Raw genomic sequence first — 19635 nt, 5'->3', positions numbered from 1 at the left:
CAATAAAAAATAAATTTGTTTTCAAGTTCTTTGTTCATTGCGTTTTTATCGTGCTAGTATCATCGATGACTTCACCTTTTGCTACATGTACCTACGTAGGTCTAATTAAATCCATTATTTTATTTAGCGGTTCCATTGCGTCTCTGTTTGTTAATTCTAGATTGATTTAAGTTTCTATTTCGTAGTCGATTTTATTTTCACTCTGACAACAAAATTCTAAAGTATCAGATCTTCACACAGGCGACTACTGCAAGCCTTGCAACTGCTCTGGTAACATCAACCCCCAAGATCCGGGTTCCTGTGACAGCATCAACGGCGATTGCCTCAAGTGCGTCAATAACACCGCCGGAGCCGCGTGCAATCTTTGCGCTCCAGGCTTTTACGGAGATGCTATCTTCTCTAAAAACTGCACAGGTACATTTTAATGGCAATCACTTTAACCGTTTTTATTTAAAATTATAATATATTTTTCCTTTTACAGCTTCCACGATTATCACAAGAGTAGATACCAAATAATCATATTGAATTGATATCTTGTGCGGTAAAAAAATTATTGATATTTTCTCAATTACCAACTTCAGTGTTTTTTTAAATGTGGATCTTATAAGCAATTTCTTTTTGGATATTTTTTTCCTCATAAGTGTGGTATGACAAATGATCTACACAAATTTTTCAATTGTTTCCCAACTAAATCTCTGCTTGTTACTTGTTTGTCCGAAATTTTAATATTTCTAAATGCATCACAGCAATAAAAAATTTGGCGCTTAAATTAAAACCATACCACTAAAATTAAACTATATAACTATTCACCTCCGAAACCTTTATTAATTTTACTGTCAGCATATTCCTATCCACCAAATTCTAGAATTTAATTTAAAATTACGAATTTAAATTACATTTAGGTACTAGCTGGAAACGTACTCTCAGTTTCGGCCACACACCTATCGTCCTATTAAAGACTGGTCTCATTAACATTAACATCACATTTATAGACTACACAACAGCAACACTCTAATACCGTATTGGCAATCATATTATATTTTGGCGTTTAGTTTATACGTAGGTCGACCGAACCAAAGAATCTGCTCCCTAAAACCCCCATTGTCGTCTAGCTTGCATATGCGACGAATTTGGCATGGCGGACTGCGACTCAACCACGGGGACGTGTGTATGCAGACCTGGGGTCATTGGGGAGAAGTGCGATCGCTGTGCTCCGGACCACTGGGGTCTGAACACTGGACTAGGGTGCACTCCTTGTAACTGCGGCATCGCCTCTGAGTCGACACAGTGTGATGACGATAACGGGCAGTGCAGGTATGGTTTCCTCTGTTTTTATTTTTATTTTCTTTGTAGGCATACAAACATACCGCTCACCTGATGTGAAACTGCATGTTTAATTCGTAAGCGTACTGCACGTGCTGTATTTAAGCTGATAGTTTTGCTATCTAAGTTTTACCGTTACTGAAACTACCAATACCGTAATGAGTAACTTTCAGGGGCACATCTAATTCCTGTAACAAGAGTAAATTTAAATTCTAGTCTACGTTTAAAATATGTAGGTTCTAGAAAATTCTAAATTCGGTTACCAATAGAATTAGGCCTACTTATTGCTTATGAGATTTCTTCCTTAGTTTATTTAATATCATATTAAAATATATATTTGTTGGTAAAGATTAGTAATCGTAAAGTTGAAGTTTAGTAAGACAATTGTAATTTGTTCCACTGGTTCTTTGTATGTACTATTTTTACAGTACCCTCAAAACACGATTAAAAATATTTTAAATGTACCGTATTGTAATATTGACGTCATTATGTAAAATATAGGTAAGACAATGTTAAAATACATCTTCGCCTTCGTAACAGATGCGCTAAAGGAGTAACAGGCAAGCAGTGTGACCAATGCGCGGCTGGATTTTGGAACTACACCAAAGACGGATGCGATCGTAAGTGTTAAATAAATACTTCCAAATATATTGGTTACCAGTTAACACTATTGTTTAACAGTTTTTCACAAACGTAGAAGTAAAATATAGGTAGGCATCTAGGCTGCTTCATACCAGACTGTCTCAATGGTGCAGTAATTAGCACCCCTGACTGTTCCGACGGTCGTGGGTTCGGTTCCCACATCGGGCAAACATTCATGTGATGAACAGGTTTGTTTGCTTTTGTCTGAGTGTTTATTACCTATATACTCGTATGTATACATATCTTTAAACGAATATAAGTGTATATGCCAGTCTCTGGTACACAGGGAATTTTAATTTGGGCTCAGACGAGCGTGCGTGATTTATTCCAAGTTTTTTATTATTAATTATATGCCACTCTGAAAATCAAGGATAATGTTCAGTAGTATACATTCTGAACCTGATGATGAGGAAATTAAAACCACGTTTCTCAATGTTCAACTGGCAGAAGTGACCAGTCTTTCGCAAAAATACTTTATTCAATACACTACCTATCGTAGAAGGGTTACGGCTTTATTTTTTCATGTCCCAGTTCATACGTGCGCATGGTAATCGCTTTCAACTTTTTTCTTGGTGCTTCTTGAGATTTATCATCTTACTGATGGAAGGGCGTCTTATGAGTCCTCACGGGTAGGTACCACCACCCTGCCTATTTCCGCCGCGAAGCATTTTCAGTTTAATAGTTGAGGTAGCCAAACAAAATAGAGGAAAATAAGGGTAAAGGTTGGGATAGTAGTACAATAAAAGACAGAATCCGTTTTAAAATTATTTATTTCAACATTGTTTTTTTGTTTTTTTTGTTGAAATTTTTTCTTTTAATATATTATAAAAAATCAATCTACCACCGGTTCGGAAAACTACGCCCCGTCCTGAGAAGAACCGGCGTAAGAAACTCAGCGGGCTTATCTTTATTCTTTATATGTTTCATTCTCTTTCTCTTTGTTTTTATCTTTTTTTTTTTTTTCAATATTGATTTTAACATTTTACACAGATAATGTACACAAGTTTATCATATTACATAAATAGTGTTACATTGCTGGCGTTTTCTTTACAATTACATATTTCACCTTTATAGTTAGTTTTAGTTAAAAGTGTATGTTGTTATATTAAAATATAAGTGACGTAATATGTTTAGTTGAATTCAGAATTAAAACAAGAATTATTTTTTTAATATTTATGTATGGTTGTACTCTGTCTTTTGTTTCGTGGGCATTTAAATATATTTATTTATACTATAGATTTAGTTTTATTTAAGTAAAAATGCAACACTGTTGTTTTAAGTATTTTTCATATATTTTTATTGTTTTTTTGGACGTATTATTAATAAGCATATAATATTATGTACATTTATATATTTTGAAATTGAAATTAAATTTTTTGTCGACTATATTTATATTCTTTATTTGTTTTATTTTTATTTTCTGAATATATGCGTTTTTGATTGAATTATATTACATATACACAATATATGTTTAATTATTTATGTATGCATTTGTTTGATTTTCAGATTTATAATTTAACATGTTATTTTTTATTTCATTTGGTATTTTGATAATTTTAGTACTTAAATAAAATTATACATATTATAAATTTTTAAATATATTATTCTATTGTTCAATATTATTTTATACATATTTTTTTGTTTTTTATTTTATTTTTCTTGCCGTGGAAATAATATATAACAATTATTCTTTTAATTAATATATCGACAAAGTTTTACAAAACAATATTTTATTATTTTTAATTGCCCACCTTGCTTGAGAAACGAATTTTAAATTTTTTTCTTCCCTCTTTTCTAACATATTTATATATTTTTTTAATTCGATTACAAAAATTCTAATACCCGATTTGAAAGTTTATGCCATGTCCTGATAAAAACCGTCTCGGGAATTTTACATTCTTATTTTGTGGTTTTTTATTGTTACTTTAGTGTTCAATTTTTACTTTAACTTTTTTAAATTAACATAACGAACGTATCCGCATATTTTAATAGTTTCTGTTTAATGGCGATCAGGTTACCTCGTCTAAATTGTAACCGACGCCAATTTTATTCACAACCTAAACATGCTCCGATAATATACGTCAATATAAATAGATAAATAAATAAATATATACATAATAAAATATATAACAGTGCAGTGCTGTATCATATGAAAAATACATGCGAATAATAAGTAATAAACACGAATATTATATGTGCTGGAAAATATACTACACAGATAACGTAATATTAATATTATATATATACACTAAGTGTAGTACTGAAAAAAATGTAAAATGCTCGTTTTCAGATTGTAACTGCAATACGGGGTATTCAGTTGGCTTTATGTGTAACGCCACCGGGCAGTGTGAGTGCTTGCCGGGAGTCATAGGAGAGAAGTGTGATCGGTGTCCAGAAAGGTAAAAAAAAAAACTGTATAGCCTATAACTTTTAGGTATGACTAATGCTCTCTAAATTCGTTTTGCAATTCGCTACAGGTGGGTTTTGATTCCGCAAGAAGGATGCCTCGAATGCGACTCGTGTACAGATGCCCTAATATTCTCGGTCGAAGATTTAAGCGCGCTACTCGCTAATGAAACAATGGACTTTAAGGTAATATACCGTGAGTCTTTTTTTTTTTATCACGCCTCTAATTTTCTTTTGGGATCCGCTAATGAGTTTCCACGTTTGCGACAGGACAAGGCGGACTCGTTCTTCACGACGCAACGCCTCAACTACATATCCAATCAAACCGAACTGCTTCGTCCAAAAGTCGCGCAATTGAAGACCGTCGATATAGGCGAAGTCACATCGTCTATCAAGACCTTGGAAACCAGTGCTAAGAACCTACTCAGATCGGTGAGTTTACTTAATACTTTTTTTTTTTATAATGATATATTTAAATTTCATTTTAATGTATGCAGGCGGAATTTGCGGCGACTGACAGCGACAAACAAATAAGTCGCGCCGCGAAACTAGCGGAAGACGCGGAGAGGACATTAGCAGCGGTCAGGGAGAGCGCGCGGGAGGCCACCGAAGTCGTCAAGCACGTGGCCGACCTGGCCACCGGACTCGAACTCAGCCAGCAGCCGAAGGTCGACAGTGCACTAACTGAAGCGAGGCAGATAAGAGATGACATCGCCGGTAAGTTCTGATGATGCGACTCTAAAGCGAAAATCGTATCGAGTAATTTCCTTTGGCCTCCGAGACTGATACAAAACAAAATTTATTGTAATCCGCCAAAAAAAATTTTCCAATGAAACAGGACTTTCACGTGTTTTTTAATGATTAAATCTATATTCCGCTTGCATCAGAAAATTTCAATGCACTAGCACAGTTAACTGGACTTATTTAAATGGACTTCTAATTTCGTACGCCTAGATTATCTGTGGTGACAACGGAATAAAAAAAATTAAAAAAAAAACGAGAAGCATTCTAAACGCGCACAACTAATCAGTCAAAATCATTACATTTGTATGTGCAGTAAAAGTGCAACATTCGTATATCGGCCACCTAACCATGTAATCGAGGCTTTTGATTGATTGTGAATGCAAACTAAACGTGTGAACATTTCAATCGATGAAGTTTAGTGTAATTTTGTAATTGTTAGCGCTCTTTTCCTGATAGACAAAGACTTGGTGCCAAAGAAACAACAAGCAGAAGCTGTATTCCTGAACACGACCACGCAAATCGAACGTATGAACTTTTTCGTGCAACCGGTCAACGAACAAGCCAAGGCAAGTTCCCATCGCCCCGATCTTGTCCTAATTCAGAACTCAAACTAACATTAAGAGCTGTTTTGTTGCATTCGATGCTAAGCCTCTGAGTGATCTAGCAATAGTGAAACGAAACGTCACGTTTCAATGAACCGCCAAACTAAATGCGTATGTATACTCTGTAACATCTAGGCAACGGGCAACTAACTAATCTAGGCATAACGCTAAATATTACGAAAATAAATCATAACCATGTGAAGTAAATCTAGTTGTGTTTTTGTACAGAAATTCGAGTCGCTCGTTAACGCGACCCGCGAGCTCAAAGACAAGCTAGACGATATGCTGGAGTACACCGATCTGGCGCAGCACACTGCCCACACTGCAGAGGAGCTAAACACTAAAAACAGGTTCGATTTTCGACTTAATCATTAACAATTATTACTTAATTCCGGTTATCAATTACAATAACTTTGATCTCCGGGGAAGAAAAAAAAAAACTATCCGACAATCATCCGACTGAGCCGTGTACTCGATGGTTTATAGGTTATCGAAATTCGGCAACAAAGTGAACTCTGTTACGAAACTGAACACGGCGGCGATGGGGGATCTCATCGACGCGGCGTACGACATCGGCAACGCGACGTACAACAACATGGCGGTCGGCGCGAGGCTGGCGGGCGCGGGTCGAGCGGCGGCGGACCTCGACGCCGCCAACCGGGACGTCGCCGACCGGCTCGACGCCCTCACCGGAGAACTGCCGCAGTTCGAACACCTAACGTCCGAGGCTACGCACCACGCCACCATGCTCAGGAGGAGGGTAAATATCGGCGCGTTTTCATACATCACCGTCCGCGGTCATGCAATTATCACTAATCGAATACCGTTCAACTAAGTGCGGTCGGATAGTGTAAATCAGGTACCTGTAATGGGCACTTGAAACGTGACTCGGAAAAATATCGAATTAATAGGAAAGCGTTGATTTGCGGATGTGTGACGCGTGTGGTGTGTTTTGTGGTCTCGTGTAGCGTGAGCTATGTCAGGGGTTCGGTAAGGAGTTTCATTGTTGTGTAGGCGGATAGCCTGCGCGAACTAGCCGAGCGGGAGAACAACAACAGCCGCACTCAACACGCTTACACCGCGGCGTCGGCGTACTCCTCCATCTACCAGGAGATCAACAAGGCGAAGGAGGCAGCTAAAGAAGCGGAGGATGCTGTGGCTAACGTTACCAAACTCGTGAGTTGCACTATTATTTGTATTACGAACGGACACCGGCGCCCTCGAATACCCGTTCTGTATTTGGACGCTTCGGAAATTGTAAAAAAAGAACGTGTAAAAGATTAAGAGATTACGATTCTTCAGTGAATACCTATTAATAAAAAAAAAAGTAGAGTAGTAAAAAAAATATTTTAATTAATTAGTTTTGTCGTTAAGTATATAGTTTTTTTTTGTTCCCCGTTCCTTTTCCGGTATTCTATTCGAAAGAATTCATTCCTTCTTCTGTCACCATTCCGACCAGCCTGTAGAGCTTTATTATGTGACTTTATACCGTCAATAACTTTTCAGGCTCCACGCTAAGACGTTTCGTGTGCGCGGGAACCAGGCATACATAACTAACGGAACAATGCATATTTTTTTTTTAATGAATTATATATTTACTAACGATCACGCCACGTTAACTGGTCCCGTGCTAAGTTCGTAAAGAACTTGTGTTACAGATACTAGATAACGGAAATGAATGTAAGGTTTTTATTATACACATACATATATATATAAATAATATACATCCATAACCCTGGAAAAGACATTTTATATTTATCATACAAATATCTTCCTTTGGCGGGATTCGAACCCGCGACCCCCTTGTGTAGTGACCATGTCACTTACCACTACACCAGACGACGCTATCGGAGACTTCGACCGTTAAATATGAGATTAGTACGTATTCAATGTTCCGTAGAATCGTATTCTGGACGAGCGCGTACGTCCGGCCCGCGAGCGATCCTCGTCGCTGCTGGCGGACGCCACCAAGGCCCAACACGCCGTCGACCAAAAGCTCCTACCCAACCTCACCGCCACCGAGGAGGTGCTCAGAAAGATCCGAGACCACTTGAGCAGGGCCGACGATGACGACAACGCTATACAACTGTAAGTAACACCTGACTCAGTCAAACGATTATCCTAATAGTTTTTTTTTTTTGCACAAATTTCGTCAGCCGTTTTCTTTGAATCGGGCCTTTAGTTTCTCGCTAAACGCTTAAACGGCCCTTTTGAATTTATTTTTTAAATATTCGAGAACTATCGTTTGCCTAGCTACTACATCACACAACATTTACTACCTGTAAAAACTTAAGAATATATACAGCGGTCATGTTAGTTATCGGATGCTCCTAATCTGTGCATTGTGGTTTTGTTGTTAAACAAAAAAGCCGAGTGTGTTGGTTCCTAATGGATATTGATAGTGTGGAAAGATGTACCTACTTTGAAGACTAGAGAAAAAAAAAAGTGTTATATATAATTTTGTCTACTTACCACTTTGATTAAAATATAATACAATAGAGACTTGTAACCTCAAGTGTAAATGCAGCATGCACGTTCCATATATAGACTACTTATTATGTAACTGAATGTGTCTGTATCTATCTACTGAGTATTAAAATGTTATACTTATAAAACACACATAAATACTTTTTTTTCTACACAATTATTTAAATCTTCTATATATTCACACACATAACCACAAAAAGCATGTTCCAAAAAAAACATTTGGGCTAGGTTATGATTACACCTAACCCTAAATATTGATTTCTTTGGGTTTCGAACCTATCCATATTAAGTGTTTCATACGAAAACGGCTGACGTTTCATTGTACATATTAAAACATACACTTTCTCAGAATATACAAATATTTAACAAAAATAATACTTCGCTTCGCACAGTTCGCTTCCGCCATTAACAACGGTTACCTTAGAAGAAGAGACGAACAAAGCAGACAGAGTAAATGCAACGATCGGAACCACCTTCAGCGTCATGTCACATCTAGGACCCGAGCTCGCGACCAGCAAGGACTGGGCTCAGACCCTGCCCAAGCTGGCTGACGAGGGCCAGAAAATGACTTCGAATGTTGAGAGCCACCGTAAGTTTGACAACAGCGTGACTTCTTCAACAACGACTCGCACAGTAGAAAGGACAATTGTTTTCTTGGCCGGCCGTGACCTAACTGGGTGGGACTTCCTCCCGACCGATACAAATACAGTGTCACAGAAAAAAAAAACAAATGTTATTTTTGATTATTGTGCGAATGCAAACATGCTTGAAGACATCTTGTTACAACATTCTCTTCTTTTCTTTTTTGTTTCTTTTTTTGTTAACATTTTATAACAATATCATTGTTTTTTTTTTTTTTTTTTCGAACATAACATAAATCCACGTTATTGTTTTGCACCAGCCTACATCGAGTACCGTGGTCCCTGGCGCACTCAAATTATTATATTACTCACAGAACATTTATTTATACAATGTTTTTTTTTTTTTCGGTAACAGTTAAAAACATCAATGACATGGAGCCGCAAATCTCGTCATCGTATCACACCGTGAAGATGCGTCAAGAAGATTTGGAGAGACGACGTCGAGACGCAGACGAGAAACTTCAAAAACTTAAGGACTTAGTCGAACAGGTACTCGTGCAGAGTCTGGTATTATTACCAAGGCCTACGTAATGTTTTAGACAAGTTTCTGCCAATGTTTGCTAGTCTATTCGGTCTCGTAAAAACTATTTGCTTTTTTTCTTTTTTTTTTTTTACTCTTATCCAATGCCAGAAGTATGCCAACTTAGGGTGGATTTTTGCTAGCCCGTGGACCATATTTATGTTTCGCTTAGTACTCACGAAGGTTTTAAAATGATCGCGGTTGCGTATATTTTTTATCGAATATGACTAAGATGGTCCTCCTCGATTTCTTAGATATTTATTTCACGCATTAATTCCATTTCAGTAAATAGGCATGTAGCATTTTTAGCATTTTAGCTTTAATGAATATCGTATTCCGAATTTAGTTTGATATACCGCGACCACTTATCGTTTTTTGATTTATCTACTTGTGATTACACAAACATAATTTTTTTTTTTTCAATATGGCCATATTGCATTGACTGACAAAGTGAGAATTACTCTAATGTGCCTAATAGGAACCCCCTTTCTATGTTTTTTAGAAATTTGTTGAACCTAATTATTTCAATTCATTAAATAATCTTGTAATTTTTTTTTGTTTTAATGAATATCATATTCCGAATTTAGTTTGCTCTACCGCGACCACTTATTGTTTATTGGTTTATCTACTGTGACTACACCGTCATATTTTTGTTCAATTTTTTTTTCATGTTTACCATATTGGATTGACCGATAAACTGAGATTTATCCCCCCTTTCCGTGTTTCTTAGATATTTGCTTAACGCATTAATTCCAATTCAGTAAATAGGCAGGTAACATTTTTTTGTAATTTTATGGAATAACACATTCTGAATTTAGTTTGTTCTACCGCGACCACTTATTGTTTGTTGGTTTATCTACTTGTGATTACACATACATACTTTTTTTCAATTTAAATGTTTTCTTTGACCATATTGGATTTACCGACAAAACAAGATTTACTCTAATATGCTTAAGAGGATTCCTCCTTCCCCTGTTTCTTAGAAATTTGTTCAACCCAATCATTTCAATTCATTAAATAGGCTTGTGTTTTTTTTGTTTTTTGTTTTAATGAATATCGTATTCCGAATTTAGTTTGCTCTACCGCGACCATTTATTGTTTATTGGTTTATCTACTGTGATTACACAATCGTATTTTTATAAAAAAAAAATTCATGTTTACCATATTGGATTTACCGATAAACTCAGATTTATTCTAATATGCCTAAGAGGATCCCCCCTTTCCGTGTTTCTTAGAAATTTGTATAACGAATTAATTCCAATTCAATAAATAGGCAGGTAACATTTTTAGTTATAATGAATATCGTATTCTTGAATTTAGTTTGTTTTACCGCGACCGAATAGAAATTACTTATAATTTTTTATTTACATATTAATTTTGTTGAGTCGGAGTTTGTGCTACGGTGACCAAAAGTTAATTGACTAGCTTTTTGTTGATTTATTCATTCTATATTTTTTAATCTATAATAATTTACAGATCGCGTATTTTGTAATAATGATGCATGGTAATTTTCATGATAAGACATTCATATTTATGATTACGCGGTTTTGTATTTTTTTTACTTGTTTTTGTAAGTTCACGCTTCCCACCTACCTCACCTAGTTTCGAAAGAAATTTCATTACAAAATTAACGCTTCTCTCTTAACCCCAGGCGCGTACGGTAGCTAATCGCATTCAAGTTGGAGTGACGTTTGATCGGTGGTCGACATTGCAACCCCGCCTACCGGATACGGTCGATGAGATGTCAACCTCCACGCACGTGTCGGCATACTTCCGAACAAAGGAAAAGGATGGCTTCATTCTGTACCTCGGCAACCCTAAGGGAACCATGCTGAGGAGAACCAAATCGGTATGTCTTAAAATCATAATATTCTTACACTATTAACAACATAACAATGATTTGTTCGATATTACAGCATACAATAAACTTATAACGCACTCATGAGTACACGCACTAAATATAACCGGCACTATATAACACACAAACTCACACTCACTACGTAACACGCGCACATCATATCAACACACACTCACACATGTAACGCACTCACAACACTTCAACACAATTTCTAATATTTCACACTACCGTTTTTTAGGACGACTACATGGTGATCGGCATTCAGAACGGATACCCGTATGTAGTGATGGACATCGGGGACAGCTCCGAACCTGGCCAGGATCCGGCGAGGGTCTCCATTGACAAGATGGTCGCCGACAACCGCTGGTACCAAGTCATCGTTGACAGGTAACTCCACAGAACCCTATTATCAAAAATACCTTTGAAAATCCTTTGTGAAGGATCCTCTCTTGAAATCGAAAATAATAAAATATTAATTTACCATATTCCAAATAGCTTGATATAAAACGTGTGAGTCCGCAGTGTAAATCGTATTAAACTCTGACATCAATCTGGTGCACACGTTGCTAGTTTTCCTAGCTTTATTGCTGAATTATATGATTATAAATTGTAACTTATAACAAAGCAACAAGTTTGTTATTGACACTCTAGTTTTGTACAACTTACAATGCGTTTCACAAAAGAAATAAATAAAATTATTACACACAACAGGAAATTTTCAGTCTAGCCTATGAACCAGTTCCCTTAGTCGCGCGTCTACTGGTTTTTTTTCTAAGACTAATTAATGTGCAGATTGGGTCGTCGAGTAAAACTCTCAATCCGCGAGAGCCTGGACAATGGAACGGATACTATCCACTCCAAGGAGGCTGACTTACCCGGGCATCATACTATCTTCAACCTTGACAAAGAAAAGTCCAAGTTGTACGTGGGCGGAGTGCCTTCCGATGCCAAACTCCAGGGTATTAGTTTTCCAGCCTTCGAAGGCCAAATAGAAGAGCTGATGATTGGAGATACCCCAGTTGGGTTATGGAACTTCGTCAGTGCCAATAAATTGAAGGGAGCTAGGCAGAGGTAAGTACAGAATACTGTTTTCAAACCCCATCAATTCAAACCCATTTAGAACACTATAGTTAGTACCTTACAATTTACTTATTATTATAAATCTTATATAAAAATTATTTTACCAGGGATAAATTGATCTCCTCGCAGTCTGGCCCTCAAGAGTACAGGTTCGATGGCCGTGGATATGCGACGATGGCTGGCCGAGGTTATTTGACGCCTCAATCTAATCAAGTGCTTCTCTTCTTCCGCACGTACGCTCCGAACGGCTTGATATACCTGGTCGGGGAAGGAGGATATTTCTTCTCATTACTGATGCAAGATGGAAGGGTTTACTTGCAGGTATTTTTATTTCATAATTATTGTAAAATTTAAATATTTTTCTTCATTTAATTACGTATTGTTTGTAGCCCCCTCCGCATTGACTCATTGTAACCCCGCTTCGCATTGACAGAGAATTTCGTTTGTTAAAATAAAATCATTATTGTTCTAAGGTGTCATTAGGCAACACAGAGGATTTGATAATAGTTGGCACAACCCGAGCATACAATGATGGTAAATGGCATAAATTGGACGCTCGCCGGTTCCTTGCAAAGTGCTCTCTGACCGTGGACAACGAGGTACTCAAAGCGGAGTCCAATTCGCCCAGCGCCGACATACCGAACTTAGACACTATGAACTTCGGAGGGAACAACAAAGGAATACTGCAAGTGCCGGATCGAGGCTTCGACGGTTGTATGAGGCAGATCAGCATCAACGGAGTGAACCTGGATCTCAGTGAGAATCTAGAATCGATCGGCATGGCGTATGGATGCCAGGTGAGCTTTATAGAATTGAAGCCTTTGATTGCTGTAACGATCAAAGAAATACTTGAAGTTACAACCCAATATATTTAGACTTTGGAACGAAGTTCCTTATCGCGCGTTGTGAAAGGGGGCTAGACGGAAAAAATTCTTACGAAAAGTTGTCACGACACTTTTTAGATCCGTCATTCTGACCAATCAACTTGTAGGCGCTTATCGCGTGACATTGCTCGTATTCGATTGGTCCGCGTAATGAGTACAGTTTCTCGAGATAGCGTTTCAACAATAGTAATTTAGTTCATAGTATTGTTTTTTTCTTCTTCATAATGCCGTAATTTATTATTATAACTTAAAAAAAAAATTACAATTCCTTCACTAATTAATCGAAAGGAACTTCGTTCCATCCGGGTGTCCCTTGACACCTCTGAAGTTTTTATTATGAATAAGTTAAAATTAGAACGCACTTTGTACGGCATAAGTCTACCTTACTGAGGCTTCTCCGGATGGAAGGAGCGGAACATCTGCCCATTACTCCTTTACGCACTAGCTATCTGCGCACAAGATATTTGCGCATACTTGATCTGCGCACAATATATTTGCGCACATTTTCTCTGCGCACAAGAGCATTTGCGCATATCGAAGAAATCAGAAGTTAGAGCAGCCATTTTGTTTCAGTACAAATAAAGAAATATACGGTCTAAAAGAAATGATATCACATCACTCACAATCAGATCGCAAACTCACTATTAACTATAACACTGCATTTGACATAAAATCTCAATTATTATAGTTACATTTAAAAATGTCCGAGCTCTCTAGCTTTTGATAACGAATATTATTAGTACATTTAGTTTGATAAAAAGAAAGTATTGTTTTTGTTACATCCATTTTTGTTAGAGTTCCGTCGACTATCTTAGCGCGACGCCTTAATAAAATTTTAGTTCCGAATAATCGATCAGATGAAAACAAAGGAATCGATATTCAAAATCATAATTTTGAATGCCTAGTGACCACATGGTGGTGACACTATGAGCACGTTTCAGTACAGCAACAAACCGTCTTTCAGTTCGCTTCGTTGGTGTCGTTCAACGGTACTGACAGCTACCTTCGCTTCGTCGACGTGACCAGCGAGAACCCGCAGCTGACCCTCAAGTTCAAGACCGCAAAACCTAACGGACTACTATTCGTCTACGTCAGCAGGACACAGACCGCGATAATGCCCGACAGCATATCTCTATCGCTCGTAAACGGTCCGTACTATTTACTTTTAGATTTTGCTTCATTTGAATTTATAAAACATTTTAGACCTACTATTAAGGACCGCTTCCACTAAATTGGTTTTTATTTTAATTTTAATATATCACGGACCCAAAACGAATGTATTGTAATGAAACTGGAATTGAACGGGTTCGTTCACTGAATATTCGTTTATATCGTTTTTATACAGGCAAACTCGTTGTTGTGAGTCAAAGGGAACAACTCGACACTGGATTAAACACGTATAACGACTCACAATGGCACGTGTTGACGGTGACGCACAACACTAGCGCCCTCAAACTAGTAGTCGACGACTTCGATTACTTCAGGTGGGTAAGATTCGAAATAACGGAACTCGTTTCAGAGAACTCAGAATGTTTTATAAAAAAAACTTAACGGGGCTGAGTGGTCTAGATGTTTCGGCGGCCATTTTGTGCAGCACGGGTCAACCTAGGTTTGAACTCGCCCGAGTGCGGGGGGGGGGGGCGCAAGTGCATCTGCGCACACCTATGCGCACAAATCATTGATTTTATCCGAACACTGCATTTACTCAAAATATATTGAAATTTACTAATAATTAAAGTAAAAAAAAAACACGGAGTTTCTTGAAACTTATTATTTTTGTGAGTTATTGTTTTTTTTTTTTAATTTTCCTTCCAGACTTTTATTATTAGTAAAACAATTCACGCTATATTATTATTTATTATAATGTAAAGGATGGCCACATTTTTCGTGCGCGCGCTCCTTGAAAGCGAGTTCTTATGCCGGTAAACAAATCACGTAACACGTATATTAGTCCCGATTATCGCCTAAACGATTTTATTTTGCCCACAAAATTTTGTTAATTCGTTTCACTATCAAAAACAAAAAAAAAAACTTCCATCATTTCCAATTGTTAATTTATTTAAATAAACCAGTTAATGTTATTAGGGCACCTACCTTGTGTGCTTGCAGTTGCAGATCGAAACCAATGAATCGAAAATATAATTCGTCGATGTAGAATGTACGTCTAATCCCACGTGTCAAATGCGATACTTTATGCGGTGCAACGGCGAATCGAAATGTCGATTGCGTTGCACATCTCTCGAGCTAAGATGAGACAGACGGGTGCAGGACGAGGCTGGGGCGTGTTACCCCCATCCCTCGCTCATAAATCAACTCGCGCATCCTTATCGATCCGTCTGCGAAACCCAGACGCTAATATGTACTTATTGTGAACCCCTTTATATTTATACACACATCTATCAGCAATTTGTTGGATTTTCGATGAATTACGTCGAAATTTAAACGTTAAAAGTATATTTTAGACTACCACAAACACTCTATTTTAAATAAAATAAAAAGAAGAAAAGAAAACACTGACAACGTGTAAATTTATCAGAGATATAATGGTTGAGCTCGAGTGATGAGTGATTTAAATCAATAGATGTTTCCTATGCAGGATACTATGTATAATAGTATGAGAATGAAACGGTTAAAAAAAGAATTGTTGCAAATAAAAACTGGATGCACGCAAAAAATGATGTCTATCAATTAATGAGAAGTTTTACAACAGCTTGAATTGAATTTATGATTTTGAAAAGACTTACCTTCTCAAGGCGTCGGTCTTCGAAGCAACGTAGCAGCAGTGTAGCTCGCGCCCGGTCCTGAAGAAAATTGATTCGGAATCAGGGCACCTAGGCTGGGCACTAGGCGTCTAAGTCTGTGTTGCCATTACAAAAATGATTGCGTTCGGATATTCATTCATTGGTGTCGAATTTCATTTGGATAGGTGACTTTGTATTCACTTTTCGTAAATATCATACCTAAAATTGCGTATACACTAAAAGGGATTAAAAACATGGTAGTGTGTGTAATGTTTTTCTTAATAATTAAATAAATCAATTATTGATCTATTGTATTTTTTGTGCTTAATTAAAAAAAATATATTAATACTCTGCACTCCTTCTCTATATTATTTACTAGACCGCTCCGGCTCCGCTCGGGTCTTTAACAAAAATTTCAAGGATATCTGACGTTGTTTTATTTTTTTAAATTGCGGCATAACTTTATTAGTTAGACATATTATTATGCTGTCGTAGCACTTTTTGTAAATAATAATGTGTTCTACAAAGTTGTAGTACATTATTATATTCTATCATGAATAGTTATTGCAGGGCATGCGACGTAAAGAATATTTATGGTAATTTTTTTACATCTTGGGTTACATTATTGGAGTTTTAGTAAGGATCCCTATTTTTTTTTCAAAAAAGATTATAGCCTATGTCCCTCGGGAATAGTGTAGCTTCCAAACAGTTAAAGAATTTTTCAAATCGGTTCAGTAGTTTCGGAGCCTATTCAATACAAACAAACAAATCTTTCCTCTTTATAATATTAGCATAGATAAGTGTGAGAAATTTCATACTGCTCCGACCGCGGAATTTTTGTAAAAAGGGGTACCCATTTTTGCTTCACGTATTAATATTATTATATAGATATAAAAAAAATCGCGTGAATCTACAAATTGAATTTTTATTCACGTCCTCAGTACGGACACCGCGCCGCCACCGCTCCACATACTTGACGGGGTTCTCTTCATCGGCGGCGTGCAGCCGGGCTACGTGGTGAGTGGCTCGCTCGGCAGCAAAGTCCCGTTCACGGGCTGCATAGGCGACGCCACAATCAACGGGCAGGTCCTCAACCTGCTGGAGCCGTTCAGCAATAACAGCGTCACGTTCGGAAGGTGCGGCACGACGATCACCACGGGTGGCGTCAATCCAGGTGGGTATCGATTGAACTAACCACAAATTTAATTTAGGTCTGTCGTTCCGATAATTCATCGAACTCTCTTCTTTAGCTTGTGTCAACCTTTAATGTAGTATTCGTATGCACTCCGTTCTTTTCGGTCTCTTGCCTTTCGCGTCCAATCCTTACCAACCTTACCAGTTATTTTCGTCGGTCGGTCCACTAAATTGGTATTCATCAAACTATGTTTTCGTGAATCAGTAAATTAAACTCAACTCGACTGAATGTAATAAAGTAAAGTTTAAATCACATTATTCATGCAATATATTTTTTGTATTTATTGAGTTAATTAAATATTTTGTGTAAAAACAGTAAAAAAGATTAGTAGCAAACCAACATTCGTTTGCAGGAAGGGGACTGAATTCCCTCTTCGTCAACGCGAAGTTTTTTTTAATCATCTACCTCTCAGACTTTTATAAACAGATCATATCATATAATTTGAAGTCGTCGTGGCTTAAAGGATAAGACGTCCGGTGCATTCGTATCGAGCGATGCACTGGTGTTCGAATCTCGCTGGCGGGTACCAATTTTTCTAATGAAATACGTACTCAACAAATGTTCACGACTGACTTCCACGGTGAAGGAATAACATCGTGCAATAAAAATCAAACCCGCAAAATTATAATTTGCGTAATTACTGGTGGTAGGACCTCTTGTGAGTCCGCACGGGTAGGTATCACCGCCCCGCCTATTTCTGCCGTGAAGCAGTAATGCGTTTCGGTTTGAAGGGTGGGGCAGCCGTTGTAACTATACTGAGACCTTAGAACTTATATCTCAAGGTGTGTGGCGCATTTACGTTGTAGATGTCTATGGGCTCCAGTAACCACTTAGCAGCAGGTGGGCTGTGAGCTCGTCCACACATATAAGCAATAAAAAAAAAATATATCATATAAACAGATTTATTTTCTAAATTTTTTTAGTTTAGCCACTTCAGTTCTAAAGGTGCGATATATTTTATGATTTTTGACAACTGTGTACCGTCATACAGACAAGGTGACTTGGTCGATACCAACGTCGCCTGATGTCCTGCCGATGCCTGAACCGGCGCCCGTCTCCCCTGTCAATGCATTACCAGAAACAACCACAGCAAAAGGTTATAATGAAAATATTTTTTTGTCCATTATTTGGAATCATTTAAATTGTGAAACTTAATTATTCCCTTGCCACCAAAATCGAACGATAATTATTGTAGAAATATTTTATTTTTCTTTTAATTTATTCTATTTGTCATAAACTAACTTAAAATGTAACTCGGCTATGTTGTTCTAAATTCTTAAGCATCTTATCCAACCTCAGTGGTATATGTCCAATAAAAGACAAAATAAATAAATCATAAAACAAAAAATCTGTTGTGCCGACAAATCTGTAACTGTACCACCGTAAGATACGCTACCTTTAAAATCCATCCACAACTCGCAGTGAAACTAAGGAATGGGCCGATCTCACCACTACCACCGCTGCCAACACTCGCACCACCGGAGCAGACGACCAGGGCTCCAGTAACTCGAGCGCCCATCACTGCACCACCCACTCCACCTACCACTACCACCAAACGACCGGCACCCAAACCAGAGTCAGGCTGTGCTTTGGCCTATGACCCACACTACAGCCTAGGAGACCCCAATGAAGGCTATAGATTTGGTATGTGTTTAAACATGTTTGTTTTTCTGTTTGTATGGCTATCCAGTACATTATCATATCAGCTGGGGACCAAGTCAAGTAAATTCAAGTAAATTTTACTATCTAACTTGGTTATATTATCTTGCTTATGTTTTAACAGTTATAAATTGTATGTGTTATATAAGTTGTGTTAATGAGATGATTCCATTATTACTTAATATGAAGGTTTGAACGAATTCTACAAGATATTTACTGTTATGATGAAAAAACAACCTAAAATACTTAGATACTAACTAAAATATTCTAAGGAATCCTAAATATTTAATGAATCCAATCATGAAAATAAGTTTTTAGTGGCCATACTCTGCTTTTTTTAAAATAATTGTATTGCCTATATCCTTTGTTAAATTGTTCCTAAATAAATTATTATTTTTAAATAAATAATTAAGGGAAAACCAAATCGGTGCAGGTTCACGTAACGTGAGTCGTATTGAGTACGCGAAGCTCCCCGGTCGACAACTGGAAGGGTTCGACCTCACAATATCGTTCCGCACCTTCGACAAGCAAGGCGGCGTCATATTCTACGCCGAGTCAGCACACGATAAGAACCCCGTGCAGTTCTTAGCGTTCTTCATGAGGGACGCCAAGGTGAGGAGAACACGAAAACAAAACATTAAGTACATAGTGTATCCAAAGCACGGATTAGGCGGGAATTTAATTTTTTTCGCGCCAATCTTATGTCACTTTTGACACAAGTGTTTATTGTCTATGGTTCGAAGGCTATATGGGCCTAGATCCCCTTGTCTTCCCTAGTAAGGAAAAATTGTACCAAAAAAAAAAGTCAATGGTTCGTGCCTAGATGTTCTCTATAAAATTGTCATTAATAGAG

The 19635-nt window shown here is 37.4% G+C and overlaps 1 protein-coding gene and 1 long non-coding RNA gene across 4 annotated transcripts in view; one reads left to right on the top strand and one right to left on the bottom strand.

The window, feature by feature from the left end:
• Positions 1 to 19635, top strand: part of LanA (laminin subunit alpha) — a 68195-nt gene that overhangs the window by 45573 nt on the left and 2987 nt on the right. The window contains exons 35-58 of the mRNA XM_089727102.1: positions 241 to 414; positions 1113 to 1314; positions 1864 to 1943; positions 4256 to 4364; positions 4443 to 4803; positions 4869 to 5088; positions 5572 to 5681; positions 5946 to 6067; positions 6204 to 6477; positions 6732 to 6893; positions 7618 to 7805; positions 8597 to 8793; positions 9201 to 9334; positions 11017 to 11214; positions 11462 to 11610; positions 12016 to 12294; positions 12411 to 12624; positions 12777 to 13100; positions 14152 to 14335; positions 14533 to 14671; positions 16870 to 17102; positions 18115 to 18219; positions 18546 to 18767; positions 19216 to 19394. Of these exons, the coding sequence (XP_089583228.1) occupies positions 241 to 414; positions 1113 to 1314; positions 1864 to 1943; positions 4256 to 4364; positions 4443 to 4803; positions 4869 to 5088; positions 5572 to 5681; positions 5946 to 6067; positions 6204 to 6477; positions 6732 to 6893; positions 7618 to 7805; positions 8597 to 8793; positions 9201 to 9334; positions 11017 to 11214; positions 11462 to 11610; positions 12016 to 12294; positions 12411 to 12624; positions 12777 to 13100; positions 14152 to 14335; positions 14533 to 14671; positions 16870 to 17102; positions 18115 to 18219; positions 18546 to 18767; positions 19216 to 19394 (4559 nt within the window). The remainder of the gene's footprint in view (positions 1 to 240; positions 415 to 1112; positions 1315 to 1863; positions 1944 to 4255; positions 4365 to 4442; positions 4804 to 4868; positions 5089 to 5571; positions 5682 to 5945; positions 6068 to 6203; positions 6478 to 6731; positions 6894 to 7617; positions 7806 to 8596; positions 8794 to 9200; positions 9335 to 11016; positions 11215 to 11461; positions 11611 to 12015; positions 12295 to 12410; positions 12625 to 12776; positions 13101 to 14151; positions 14336 to 14532; positions 14672 to 16869; positions 17103 to 18114; positions 18220 to 18545; positions 18768 to 19215; positions 19395 to 19635) is intronic.
• On the bottom strand, positions 2718 to 16071 carry LOC114246654 (uncharacterized). Of its 3 annotated transcripts, XR_016323012.1 has the most exons (5): positions 15932 to 15946; positions 15282 to 15523; positions 12408 to 12561; positions 8624 to 11626; positions 2718 to 7803 (listed from the first exon to the last, which is right to left on the bottom strand). It is a non-coding gene; the product is annotated as an uncharacterized LOC114246654 (long non-coding RNA). The 3 variants fall into 3 exon arrangements; XR_003624837.2 differs by lacking the exon at positions 15282 to 15523 and having other exon boundaries at positions 15932 to 16071; XR_016323013.1 differs by lacking the exons at positions 15282 to 15523; positions 15932 to 15946 and adding an exon at positions 14599 to 14741.

Source organism: Bombyx mandarina, chromosome 01 (genome assembly GCF_030267445.1).
Source record: "Bombyx mandarina strain Sakado chromosome 01, ASM3026744v2".
Lineage (NCBI taxonomy): Eukaryota > Metazoa > Arthropoda > Insecta > Lepidoptera > Bombycidae > Bombyx > Bombyx mandarina.
The sequence above is the reverse complement of the archived record's forward strand: the minus strand, read 5'-3'. Positions and strand labels throughout refer to the sequence as shown.